The 14,889-nt window shown below is 36.7% G+C and overlaps 1 protein-coding gene across 1 annotated transcript; it reads left to right on the top strand.

Annotated features, from left to right (window-relative positions):
• The first annotated feature begins 10,278 nt into the window (after window positions 1–10,278).
• On the top strand, window positions 10,279–11,726 carry LOC107694599 (CD209 antigen-like protein E). The gene is made up of 5 exons (XM_016494291.1): window positions 10,279–10,328; window positions 10,523–10,627; window positions 10,930–11,051; window positions 11,122–11,225; window positions 11,588–11,726. The coding sequence occupies exons 3-5, from the start codon at window positions 10,959–10,961 to the stop codon at window positions 11,724–11,726; spliced, it is 336 nt and encodes a 111-aa protein (XP_016349777.1). The 5' UTR covers window positions 10,279–10,328; window positions 10,523–10,627; window positions 10,930–10,958.
• Window positions 11,727–14,889: the final 3,163 nt, after the last annotated feature.

Here is a 14,889-nt window from a genome sequence, read left to right as displayed (position 1 = left end):
ACTAATGCCAACAAAGTTTTCTAGTCTATTCAAAAGAATGTTGTGGTCAATAGTGTCGAACGCAGCACTAAGATCCAGCAGCACTAATAGAGAGATACAACTACGATCAGATGATAAGAGCAGGTCATTTGTAACTCTAAAATCTAAATCCTGACTGGAAATCCTCACAGATACCATTTTTCTATAAGAATGAATATAATTGTGAGGATACTACCTTTTCTAGTATCTTGGACAGAAAAGGGAGATTCTAGATCAGTCTGTAATTAACTAGTTCTTTGGGTCAAGTTGTACAAGTTTATACAATTATTCCTCTCCTATAGTAGAGAATGAGTGGAATTGTTCCTCAGGGGATCTACATCATCTGATGTGATACTGTAGCTGATATGTTATATGAAGCACCATTACTTCAAACGAGTTATACTTGAAGCCTGTCCTCTGAGAAATACTGAAAATATTGTTAGAAATTGTAGTAACACCTCCCCCTTTACCTTTTGAACGTGGCTCATGTTTATAACAGTAAACTTGTGGGGTTAGACTCGTTTAAAATAATGTAATCATCATGTTTTAGCCAGGTTTCTGTCAAACAGAGCACAGCTAGGTTATGATCAGTGATCATATCATTTACAAAAAGTGCTTTCGTAGAAAGGGACCTGATATTCAACAAGCCAAGCTTTATCATTTGTTTATCCATATTACATCTGTTTTTTATTTGTTGAACATCAATTAAATTGTTACTCTTAAATTGATTTGGACATTTTTTGTATTTTCTAGTTCGGGGAACAGACACAGTCTCTATAATGTGAGATCTAGGTGAAAGGGTCTCTATGTGCTGAGAATTAACTGATTTCTGTGACGTGAGGCAGCAAGCAGACGGTCGGTTTAGCCAGTCTGTCTGCTTCCTGACCTGGGCCCCAGTTAGTCAAGTGCAAACTCTAAGACTATGTGCCATGTTTCTAGAGAGAAGAGTGGCACCACCCCAGGAGGGATGAAGACCATCTCTTTTCAACAGGTCAGGTCTGCCCCAAAAACTCGTCCAATTGTCTATAAAACCTATGTTATTTTGCAGAGCAGCATTCTTCAAAAGTTTTCAATCTTTCTCATAATATAAGTGACTGCTGTGAAATTGAGAACATTTCACCAATCTCACAGAGACCTTTAGAACGACACCAAACATGAAGGGGGAAAACAGCAGATTCACAAGATACATGATATGTGGTGGTGATTGGAAAATTAAATATTTTCAGGTTATTATAATTATATATTATTATGATTGTCAAATTCATACAGATATCATGTATTTTGAATTGCCTTATGAAGTTATCTTTATGACTTTTGGGTGCTACATTTTACTTATTTCTTCATCTATTATTTATACATTTATATATTTATTAATCATGTACTCTCAACATATATTATTGATTGTGTGATGTAAGATGTATGTTTATTTTAGTTCTAGACATATCAGGAAACCTTAACTGTCTAGCTCGTCTGGAGGGTGTAAAATGTGTTAAAACCCACAATGCTTTTGTATGCTTTACAGACTTAGGGTTTTAGAGATGTGCAGGATTAATAAGCTCCTTATAATACCCTATGGATGGTTAAACATGACTAAGCACAATTGTAGGGGGCTTACCCTTCCCTTATCTGATCTCATTGAAAAGTATAAGAATGTATGGACTTCCTGACTTGGGGCTTCTTCTATACTTTCACACTGCTCTTCGCTTCTACTTCTCTTTCTCGCATCTTGCATTAACTATTAGGCGCCTATTATTGCTAAATCACAATTGCTAAATTGGGCTAAAATAGAAGGCTCCGTCTGAAGATTGAGCTCTCCCTGACGGGAGTCGGCTCTTCTCATTCGCTACAAAGAATCGGCTCTTAGAGCCGGCTCGTTTGCGAACGACACATCACTAGTTTCGACGCCGGAGCAGGAGTAGACAAGAATGGCTCCTAAGCGATTGAGGTGTTTTGTTGTTGATGTAATGATGAACATAGCAGTCGTCGTTTACTCCTGACATCTGAGCCGCTGAAGACGCAGTGGATTAGCTTTGTTTTTGAAGGGAATGCGCCCCCCGATTTACCTAAATGCATTTATGTTCGTGCAAACTATTCGTGATCCAGACTCACCTACAGAAGAAGTGAGTATAAGGTTCTTTTAAGAATCTTTGCAAATCGCCTTTCCTAATAACATGCTAGTTAGCAAGTTCTGCGGCTAAAGTAAACAGTATCATGAGAACGACTCACCAGATGAGAAGGTCTGTATTACTTACTATTGGAGAAAGTGTAACAGCTAATTTGGATCATGTGTCCCTTAATAACCAATGACATTACAGCCTTGACGTCATTGATTTTCAGTCAGAGTTGTGCGACACTCAATCGCTGTTTACGGATCCCATAGGAATTAATGAGAAGTGACGTAAGCTGAATCCCACCTGTTGCAAAAAGTCAGTTTTCGTCATAAACTCTAAAAATAGTTCAATCCAATAGTATTGTTTAGTGTAAAACATGTTAAAGATTAACAGATAGGCTGTCGATTCATTAAATGAAAAGCCATTTCCTCTAAAAAGCTGTTTATTCAGCGTAGTGAAGTCTCTCCTCCATTGACATCCATTCAAACACAACAGCCTCTGGTCTCCCTTTTCCATGTACTGCCAGACCGGAAGCGTTAGCTTTAGCCATTATGCTTTTTTGGCTAATGGTTGCAGGATTGCCTTCTAGTGGCTTTGCGGCTCGTCACCCCACGGAAGAGAGGGGCGGGTTCAGCGGAGCATATTAGCATTTAAAGAAACAGCTTATAAAATGGGTTGGTGAAAACAGAGGTGATTTTGACAAGGTAAAAATTGTGTTTTTTACACTACCATTGAGAAATTTTAACCAAAGTATGTTGTAGACTTTTCATTAAGATCCTAAAGAATCATATCATCTTGTGGAAAATGGGCATCCGATGACCCCTTTAACACTGGTTCATTCATAGAATCGTACAACCTTACCTTCTCGCTGTGATAATACAAACGGAACACAGAAGACGATGAGCACAACCCTGAAAAGGGGCAGAGCTGCAGGTGTATAAAAGCAGGGCAATGTATGTAATTGCATGTAATTTGTTGATGTTGTGTTGGCCAGTAAACAGGAAAGCATCTTCTGAATGTCTGGTGTATATTGATTTTTTTGGCTGTTAAGCACATATGTACTGTGATGTCCACTAACAGCATTCTATAAACACTAACTCACAAAGCACAAAAGCGCAGGTAAAATCAGGAACGTGGAAACAAAAAGTGATCTGAAAAGTGATGAAGGAGAAACATTTACAATTTTATCAGCCTCTCTTCACAATATAACACTGATTAAACGTCAGTCAAGGACAATGAAGCAGATACACAAGAATAATATGAAATAAAAACAAAGATGCCATTTACTATGGTAATAATGGTTACTGACCATCTTATTCATAGAGAAAGCAATTCAATTCAAAAGCAATTTTACAGACACTCAGCATCAGAATCACTGGGAGAATCAGGGCCACTTTTAGACTTCTGCAGTCTACTGTGATTGTCACCTCAACACTGCAGACCAACAAGTGACAGACAGTGATTTAAAGACAGGTAATAGTGATCCTATTTCTCAGAAATCCCTTTTCTCTTATCAGAGCATGAGAGATCATTCCAGTTGTTCAGGCTGTGTTTTGAAGGAATCAATTCAATGCAGTCCTCAGTTTTACCACGATAGTTATTTGGCTCACCTTCAGCCCAGAACCTGAAACAAAGATTTTTAGTGATCAGAACACCTAATGTTTACTCAAAGTTTTCATCCATTTACCAATTAAATGAGGAATGTCACAAGCAATTCAGTAATCAACAACACTCGCAGCAGCACAATGGTTTCAAGAGTAAACTGCATGCCACAATATCATTCAATGCATACATGCTTCATGCCACAATGCATTCTGGGAGCCATGGATTAGTTTTGCATGATGCACCCAGAATACATTGCAGCATGAAGCATGTCACCATTATTGAAATTCATACACTGATTTTTGGTGTTTGTGTGACAAACAAGCTTCTTTTTTTTAATCCTTGAAATCATCTGATTATAATTCTGCTGGGTCTCAGTCTGTTGAACCATTGAGGTGCTATAATAAATAATGTGCAACTAACACCATTGATTAGTCTGTATGAAATCAGATAATCAGACTGCTACATGATGATATCCTAATCATCAGCAAGCAACCAGCATCCTCTAATCACATGTTCTGTTGTTGTTTTTGCCATAACAAATATAGCTACAGCAGTTAGAGAAAAGCATTGAGAAGTCAAGTGTCACATTGCCCAACTAAAGGGCAATTTAACACTGATCACCATAATGGTGACATCCATAATGGTGACAAACACTTATCAGTATAATGGTGACATCAAACCAAACTATTACTTTTAAACATACATCAACATCTAAACCTCTGTTAATCTCAATTAGACCTTTTGTAAATGTATGACAGAAATAAAGTCAATCTGGTTTATAATAACTGAAGTTGGAAATACTGTTTTTGGAATTATTTAATGAAGTTGGCAAAGGTTGGGTTTTTAATTTCAACCAAAATTTGACATCTGAGCAACATTTGAGTCCACACCCAATTTCCAATGGAAAGTTTCCCGCTTAAATCTTAATTAGAATGTTCGGGGGAAACGTTCTAATAACGTTACCAATAAACATTTTTAGAATGTTTTTAAAGAATGTTATCGTACCTTTTAGCAGAACAAAATAAAACTTGCTGCTGAAAACATTCCCAGAACATATAATATTTCTGGAACATTCTTAGAACAATAACATTCCTAGCTGGGATAATTAATGACACAACAGGTGGGAACAATGAACTCATCAAGACACAGGCAAAACTAGGTCACAACAGAAACTCAAAACACACCAACATATAATGCTTCAACAAGACCCCCATACAATCAGATAACACCAACGTCACTTTCTTCTGAAGAAAAACCTATTAAGATATTATCCGCAACCAAAGAACAACCAAAGCATAGATTTCTTTGGTTATGCGTTAAACTCAGATGTAGGTCACAATATGGAAGAAAAGATCTGTCAGTTACCTAGAATCATCTTCTGTTCCTAGACATTAATGTAAATTATTATTATGCCCATTATTATCCCCATTCAGTTAATTGTCATCAAAAATAAAGGTCCAGTTAGGCCTGCATAGGGTGGTCTTTTGGGTGGTCACAGATTCCTCTTGTTGGATTTTGTAGCTGCTAACATTTTTATTTTTTTTTTTGCTAACATAGTTTTGTAATTCTGTACATGTGGTTGGGTCTGAGGAGAGTTTCAAACTGGAAGTCTATATCCTTATTAAAGGCCAGAGTCATATGAAATCACTTCCTTGTAAATTTAGCAATATTAGGCTATATAAAAAAAAGAGTCATCATTCTGAAAATCACAACTCATCGGTGAAGATGTACAGCAAGACACAGGAGCAAAATATGGATTTTGAGGCCATTTATGAAAGTGATGAAGACACTACTGGACCTCGAACACTGAGTTACATCCAGGCTAAAGGAAAAGCTCTACAGTGCAGTAAGTAGAAAGTTTCATTTGAATCAGAAACAGTTTTAATAATGTTTGAAACAAAATAATATTTTTGTCTATTTTTTTTTTCAACTGGATTTTTCCGATAACATAATTATGCTGATATATCAAAGTATCTCAGTCATTGTGATTATAAAAGGCATGTCTGTTATCTAAAGACAAGGGTAGATTATCTAAAAAGCCTGAAGTGAAACAAAGTGTATTAACTGATATTTGTGTGTTTTGGTCGTGTTCCTCAGGAGGAAGTAGATGTTTGGTGTTGATCACAGTGAGTCTCGGGCTCATTTGTGTTCTTCTGCTGATCTTCATCATACTGCTGCACATCACCATCACAGCAGAGAGAGACCTGATAAAGAGTTACAAGAACACAGCTGAAGAGTTCAATCAAACCATCAACAGCTTACAGGACAATTACACTGATCTAATGACTGAAAAACACCAACTGCAGAACAACTTCAGCTCTTTGAGTCGGAAGAAACTGGAGCTGGAGACCAAAGTCAATTATCTCACTGCTGAGAAAGACCAGTTACAGAGAGATTTTGACTCTTTGGGTCAGAGGAATCCGGATTTTGAAAGCAAAGTCACGACTCTGAGTGATGAACTGAAGAAGAACGTTTCCAAAGGAGGTTAGTATAAATCTGTTTTTGTACAAGTATTTTCCCGCCAGAGTTTTCGTTATCTTTTGAGTGTGTTTCTATTAGGAAATCAGTGTAGCCTAGATGGCTTGTTCGTTTCCAAAAAGTCGATGAGCTGGTCTGCCAGCAGGCAGTACTGCAGGGATCGAGGTGGTGATTTGGTCATTATCAAAAGTTTAGAGAAGCAGGTGAGTTTGTGTGAGTGAGTTTATGTCTGTTAATGAACAAAAGAATCACACTTACTGTATTCCTGTTTTTATTCACACACAGAGGCTCATGTCTTCACTAGTCAGACTCAGTGAGAGAGCGTGGATTGGTTTGTCTGACATAGTGAAAGAGGGCAATTTGTCATGGGTGGATAATTCACCACTGAATCAGGGGTAAGATCTAAAACACTCACAGAAAACCACTGCTGATTTATTTGAGTCTTTTGTATTCTCATTATAAAAATGAGTCCATCACAACCTTCAGAAAACAGCTGAAGACATCTTTTCTAAAAACTCAATAATGGCAACAGCCACAATTAAAGGAACATCCTATAAATAAATTGTATTGGAAAACGTATCTTCTCTGTTTTAGTTTTCTGCATTTTCACTTTACTACTTTAACTTACTTGTGAAACTTGCTTTTGTGGTACTATGAATAATGTTGGCTATTTTATAATGATTTATTTGTGACTTTTCCATTTGTTAGTTACAAATAAAGGTATCTGCTTATGTCCTGGTTCCAAAATGAGAACACTTTTTTGGGAGTGTTATAACTGAAAATGTGGGATTCTGAATCATTTAAAATTTGATGGCTTTTTCTTCCACCCTGAACAACTGGAATGATCTCTCATGTTCAGCGAGGAGAAGAGGGATTTGTGAGAAATAAGGTTCATCCTGTCTTGTTTTTGTTTTACTTATATTATCTCATGGAATTATTCTTATTGTGATTGCAAAATTTCTGCAAAATATACAAAATGACCAGCTGATATTGAGATGATCACTATTCTCTTAATAAACAAATAAAATATCCTGTTTCTTATGATGTGAATTATGGTGATGGAACACCAATCCTCTGATGTGTTCATGTTTTGCTCCATCACAAGCAGCTCTATATTAATATGATCGTATATTCTACTGTTATAATGTGTCTCGTTTGTCAGTCTGAAGTGTTGAGGTGACAATCACAGTGAACTACAGAAGTGTTCAGATTGCTGTAACACCATATTATTCTGATATTGAGTGTCTATAAAACTGCTTTTGCGTTCATTTGCTTTTTCTTTGAATAAAATTGTAAATTACCATAGTAAACTGCTTGTTTATTTGCATTGCTCTATGGAGAGGTTTCCTCCAGTCCAGCAGGACCAAGTGATGCTAAAGTGTTTTTCTACCAAGTAAGATATAATTATATTATTGTTGAATATACTGCAGAAGATTGAAACATGTAAATATCTCATTTGGTAGTACTTAAATTGTTTCCAGCTATGAACATTTATGAATAATAATTAAAAAAGAAATAAATAAAACTATAAGGTATTTTGCCTCAAACCAGCCCTGTGGTTAAAGATCAAATGAAACGGACCCACTTTATATTAAGTGGCCTTAACAACTATGTACTTACATTTAAATTAATAATTTGGTACAATGCAGGTATTGTGTACGTACATGTTTTTACATCGTACTTATATTTTAAAAATACCTGCATGTAATTACATCTGTAATTAATTTCTGTAATTACATTTATAATTACACTGTTGACCCATCCCTTACACCTACCCATACCACCAAACCTGTCCCTAACCACACTCATATCACACCTCAATAGCAGCAAAAGTGTTTTGCAATACAATATGAACACAATATGTACATTGTACTTATTTTTTGATGTACATAGTAGGTAAGGCCACTTAATATAAAGTGGGACCAATGAAACATTAATGACTCAAAGCAGTTCCATGAATCAACTGAAGAATTGTTTTGTGAGGTCAGTGTACTGGAGTTCTTCCTCAACAAACAAAACGTTTATTAAATGCCATTTTAGTTCCCTTTGGTTTATTTCCAGTGTTTGGCTGTTGTATATTTCACGAGCCAGCAGATGGCACTGCTATTGATACGCAGAGGCTTTAAATCTTTTACCAGAGCACTAGGGATCACGAGGCAGCATTTCTTCATGCTTGGAAGACATGAAAAGATAAAGTGAAGAAACAAAACGGGGGTGTGCAATTTATGAAATTGGAAGCAGCTCATGTGCAGTGTCACCACCTTTCTGCTCAGTTTTAGAAAGGTTCATACACTTGAGGGTGCTAAAGATCATTTTCACAATGGGATTAATACAGTTTAAAAGAAAATGTGTACACCTGTGGGAACTGATACCTATTCCATTTCCAGCATAAACTGTTTATTTCTCAGCTCAGTTTTAACTAAGAGATAAACACCGAGGGAAAAGCAGAAATACAGATGTGTCGAAGGCTGAGTATTTTTTGTCAAGTGATGGAAATGGAGATGTTGAACATAACGGCAAAGGAGCTGAGGAAGATCTGCATACAGATGAAGATATTTAACCCTCTGATGTTGTTCTGTCATTTTAGACCGGAAAAAAAAAAAATGTTTCGAAATTGTAAAAAACGCTACTTCATTGGAATGGTACGAAACTTGATGACTTTTATGGCAGTCGCTATGTGAAAAAAAAAATTGGACTTGATTCGAAAAAGCTAAATGGTCATAAAAAAAATAGTCACACTTGTGTTTTTCGCAGTCAAAAATGACCGCCATTGGAAATGAATGGGAAACACGCCAACATACAGATAATTAAGGGGCGAAACTCTGAATTATCAAGAGTGCAAAATAGACACACATATGTGAGTACAACTAGTGTGATTGTAACTCAAACGAAGTTTCTGCAAATGTGTGAAAAAAATCAATAATTCAGCCACAATGTAGTAAAAACACAGACACCAAGGAAGGGGTTACACTCAAAACATCAAGAGTACAAAACAGACACACACTCAAATGCACACTCAATTACAATCACACTCACAGACACACACACACACACACACACAAAACACACTATTATACACACACAAATGAACTGGTGTGGCTGTAACAATATGGCGAAATTGAGCCCAGAAGACTCCAATAAGAGGCTGAAATCAGATTGATTAATCTCAGATAAAGCATTCCTGTTCATTTTTTTGTACATTTTTGTTTAATTTTTACGTTATTTGTAATAATATGTATTTCCCTGTGTTCAGGTTTGACTGTAGTAAAATTAATGCAAAAACTGACATTTCACATCAGCATTTCAATAAATAAATAATCTAAACATTTACAAAAGGTTGTCTTTGAGAATGTTTAAATATATATCCAAATCCACAACTTAAAGGGATAGTTAACCCAAAAATTAAAATTCTGTCATTAATTACTCACCCTCATGATGTTCCAAACCCGTAAAACCTCCGTTCATCTTCGAAACACAAATTAAGATATTTTTGATGGAATCTGAGAGCTGTCTGACCCTCCCATAGACAGCAAGGGTTCTACCACGATCAAGGTCCAGAAACATAGCAAGGAGATCGGTAAAATAGTCCATGTGACATCAGGGGTTCAACTGTACTTTTCAGAAGCTACGAGAATACTGTTTGTGTGCAAGTGTAGTCCGGATACACGAAACAGTCTGTGTAGTGTGGGAGTCAATATAATGAGAGGGCAAGCTCTGGTGGCGAGCGGACGAAAGGCCACGGACAGGATTTATGACAATTAGGATCTTCTGAACTTCCTTCAACCAAATCTCATCTCAGAGTTAAAGGTAAGGTCACGGTACCACAGTGATGCAGCTTCAAAGTCTGAGGAGAGTGTCAGACTAGAAGTCTATATTTACACTGAAGGACACTGTCCAATGAAATCACTTCCTGTGTAAAATTATCACTATTAAAATGAATCATACCATAACCATCATTTGAAAGACCACAGCTCATCTGTGAAGACGTACTGCAAGACACACAAAAAATGGAATTTAATGGAGATTACTTTAATGAAACTGCTAATCACAGAAATTTTGTGGACACAACTGCACCTCAAACACACTGCCAAGATGAAGGAAGAGCTCGAAATTACAGTAAGCAGAACCTTTAGTTTGAATCAGAGATTATGTCAGTAAGCTTTCAGGAAGTGAGAACTGTAAGATAGTATTTCAGTCATTTTCTAAGAACAATAAGTTATTATTTACTTAAGCAGCACATTTTCTTGTTTGGGTGTTTTACTGTACAGTAAATATTGATCAATATTTTGTGTTTTATTTGTGTCTGACAGGAAGAAGGGGGTGTTTGGTGGCGATCACTGTGTGTCTTGGGATCATTTGTCTTCTTCTGATTGCTGCCATCATACTGCAGCACTTTCAGGCCACTACTAAGCCAGGTTTGAACTGTTTTTTGTTTTTTTTTTAGTTAATCCTATATACAATTTTAAAGCTATAGGGTAGGCAACATTTTCCATACTCATTTTGTTTTACTGCTTGAAAGTCTCAATGGGTCTGTGTAGCCGCAGACCAATCAGAGAGCCCATGATGACTCCTGTTCACAGTTTGGGGAGGCATGATGCCCAAAAGAGGCATTTGCAAAGGTTGTTTGAAAAAATGATGTATTTTTGTATTTCCGCTATGTTACACTAGTAGTGCAGAGACTGCCTACTCCAGCTTTAAAAGTCTGTGTTTCTCTCAGGATATCTGTGGGGTCCAGATGGCTTATTCATGTCCAGTGAGTTGAAGAGCTGGTCTGACAGCAGGCAGTACTGCAGGGATCATGGAGCTGATCTGATCATTATCAACACTGAAGAGAAGCAGGTGAGTTTGTGAGTGTCTGTTAATGAATGAGAGGAATCACACTTATTCCTTGTTATTCCTATTCGCACAGAGACACATATCTTCATTCATCAAGGAGAGCATGTGGATTGGTTTGTCTGACACAGAGAATGAGGGCAACATGAAATGGGTGGATAATTCACCAATGAAACAAGGGTAAGAGTTAAAACACTCACAGAAAACCATGGTGGATTTATTTGTTGTAGTCTGTTTATTCTTACATTTAAAAATAAGACCATTAATGAGAAGATTTTCTGAACACACAGTTCTTCCACCAGCACAACCATGAAAGGCAATTCTCACAAATACATTCTATTAAAAGAATATTCTCCTCCTCTCTTCAATTTTTACTTCTGCTTCTACAGTATTTTAGTTTACTCTTGAAACTATTGGGCTGCTGCGAGCATTGTTGATTACTGAATTGGTTGTCACAATCCTCATTAAGTTGCTAAATAATGGATGAAAACTTTGAGCAAACTTTAGGGGGTTCATGAAAAATCTGGCACATTTTTATTCAGGTTTTGGCCCAGAGGTCAGCCGAATAACTTTCAAGGTGGAAATGAGGACTGTATTGAACTGATGCCTTCAGATCTCATCCTGAACAACTGGAATGATCTACCATGCTCAAAGAAGAGAAAAGGGATTTGTGAGAAATAGGGTTCGTCCTTCATCCTTGTCTTGCTTTTTCATGCTTTTACATTGCTCCATTGTAGCAGCTGTTAGTATGACCATATTCTGCTGTTATCATGTTTCTCATTTGTTGGTCTGAAGTGTTGAGGTGACAATCATAGTAGAAGTCTAGAGTGCCCCAGACAGCAATAATACACACCTTTACTCTGATATTGAGTGTCTGTAAAACTGCTTCTGATTTAATAAAACGGTCAATTGACAGTATAATCACAGCATTTTTTGGTTTAATTTCTTGTGTATCTGCTTTGTTGCTTTATGGCGAGATTTCCTCCAGTCCAGCAGGATGCAGCAGAGAGCAGAGCAGACAGAAAAAAATATTCTGTAGTTTCTGGAAAGCAGTACTAAATGAAAAAAAAAAAAAAACTTTAAACAAAATAAGAACAATTTACTCATCACCATCCTGTTCAAAGGTTTACACCCCTTGTCTGTCTTGTTCAGTTTTGGTTTCAGTTTCATTTCCATGGACTTTTAGTTTGTATCGCCTTATTTTCCTGTGTTTTGTTCCTGCTTCCTTTCTTCCCATTGCTTATTTGTTGTTATGGTTACTGATTACGTAGCTCATCTGTTTCTTGTCTGGTTCCTCCTTCTGGGGTTGGCTCCTTCTATTTATTACTTTATTGCCTTTATTAAAGACTGACTGCTACATTTACATCCTTTCTCTTCCCTTTACTACAAGTAGCTGTGACACTGTCAACCTGTGTATTTCTTAATATTTTGTCTAACCGCCCAAGTGTGCCTGTAGAAATCTGCAAAAACAAATTTTTCAGGTAAAAAAAAAGGTAAATAATTACACTGCTCCATAGCGGATACTAAGTGATCAAGGTCTCGGTCTGGTTCCGCTTAAACTTACTGCACTGTTTCCGCCAAAGTGGCCGGATTTGCACTATTTAAGCAAAAAAGTACCCATTCTAGAGACCACAGCTCATCTGTTTACACATACCACACTGTAAGACTGTAAGTGCAAATAATGGAAACAGAGACCTATTATGTACATTTTGAAAAAAGAGATAGTAAGGACTCGACTGGAGTCACTGTCAGGATGATGGAATAGCTCAAACGTGCAGTAAGCTTAATTAAGTTTATTTAAAGCAGATATGCTCAGTAATGTTTGAGGAAATGAGAACGCATTATTGTTTTCTAGGAAATAGGTGTCAGTGTTACTGTTATGTATTAACAGAATAATTTTTCCATTTGGGTCAGTATCACCATAGAATGCCTTTCAACCCTCACAATACTCACAAATTTTGGTTTTAATTTCCCATTCGCTTTATGTCATGTCATAAATAGTATTTATGACATATATATTCATATATTTTTTAGCAATATTAACTACAAATTAATGCTATGTCCCTATCATGTTTATGTCCACCCACATTTTGAGCTTCAATTAGCATATTAGCTTACAAAAAACTGTGACTAGCTAAATAGTTAGTCTGGTTGTTGAAGAGTATTTGGTATATTTAAACTTACATATTTTGAAAATAATGTATTCGACAGTATTCTGGCATATTTAATGGCATATTTTATGGCGACAGGGTAAGCAAACTCAAAAAATTGAAAAAGTCACCAACAAATTTCACCTCAGCTGTTGAAATTCCCACCACTGAAGAGACAAAAAAATCTGTTGTCCTGATGTCACTAAAGGGGATGTCCTTATCTTAAAGGGGCGGATTCCCCAATACGACAGGGTGGAACACCATTCAAGGGACATGGAAAAACTCCATTTATTACCAAATGATCAATACACTCAAATTAAGTAATCTCTTATTTAATAAAATATTAACAGCAGAATTGTTTTCTTTAATTTTATGATTTGACAATAATATTCTATCATTCAAATTTAATGAGCAGTGCATGGGACATAGCAAAACAACACACATTCATCATACTGCTGCACATCAGCATCACAGCAGAGAGAGACCTGATAAAGAGTTACAAGAACACAGCTGAAGAGTTCAATCAAACCATCAACAGCTTACAGGACAACTGTACACTGATCTAATGACTGAAAAACACCAACTGCAGAACAACTTCAACTCTTTGACTCAGAAGAAACTGGAGCTTCAAAGATTTCGCTGCTGAGAAAGACCGGTTACAGAGAGATTTTGAGTCTTTGAATAAGAAGGGCTCAGTTAAAATACATTAAATCTCTCAAGATCTGATTAAACAACTCCACAAACAGCATTACCAGCTTCAGTTATTACTAACCAGATTGACTTTATTTCTGTCAGACGTCTACAGAAGTTCTTATTGTGAATTAACAGAGGTTTAGATGTTGATGTCTTATTAAAAATGTTTGAGGTCACCATCATGGAGATCAGTGTTTGCTTTAGTTGGGCTCTTGACCCTTAACTTTTCTTGAGTTGCTTGTTTTGCAGCAATTGCAGGTGTTTTCAGAAAACATTTCTGAGCCAACTAGGGCTGGGCAAAAAAATTGATTTTCCAATTAATTCTTTTTTAAATGATGTTGATTCGATATCGATTCTCAAAAGCTGCGAATCTATCTTTTCCAGTATTTATTTCAGCACACGTTTAAAACAAGATCTGATTAATGTGAATCTTATCATTAGTCTTCTCCACCAGATCGCGATGTTACAACGGAAAGCCTGTCGTTCATTCAGCAGTTATCATGGCCATACGGAAAGCCTGTCATTCATTCAGCACTTATCATGGCCATACGCATGATTCGCAATGCTCAGGTGAAATGCTATAGTAATACTATAAATCTGCGGAAGCATTTGATATCACGCATAGGCGCCATGATTTCCGCAATGAATGAATGGTGGATGGCACGGCGCACTGTTTTGTTTACTACACACATACTAAAGCGCGGATGACGCTCGCGGTGTTTACAGCTTCTGCCGTCTCACTATATGATGATATGAACACGAATGTCATCTCCAGCTGCTCTGAGAGTCACTTCATTAGCATTTTACTGTTTCATTTGAGAAAACTACCGTCATATCACATACACAGCAGCTGCAAGTTCTTCACGGCAACCCGTCAAAATAAAAGTTTAGTTTAACGTTCTTCTGTCAGAATATATTACTATTTAGCAGTCTTAAGACTCAGTGCTACTACTGCTAATAATCACATCTGTTTTCTTTTTCATTTTAACAGTAAACCTCTG

This window comes from Sinocyclocheilus anshuiensis, unplaced genomic scaffold (assembly GCF_001515605.1).
Source record: "Sinocyclocheilus anshuiensis isolate Anshui unplaced genomic scaffold, SAMN03320099.WGS_v1.1 scaffold3139, whole genome shotgun sequence".
NCBI lineage: Eukaryota > Metazoa > Chordata > Actinopteri > Cypriniformes > Cyprinidae > Sinocyclocheilus > Sinocyclocheilus anshuiensis.
The sequence above is the reverse complement of the archived record's forward strand: the minus strand, read 5'-3'. Positions and strand labels throughout refer to the sequence as shown.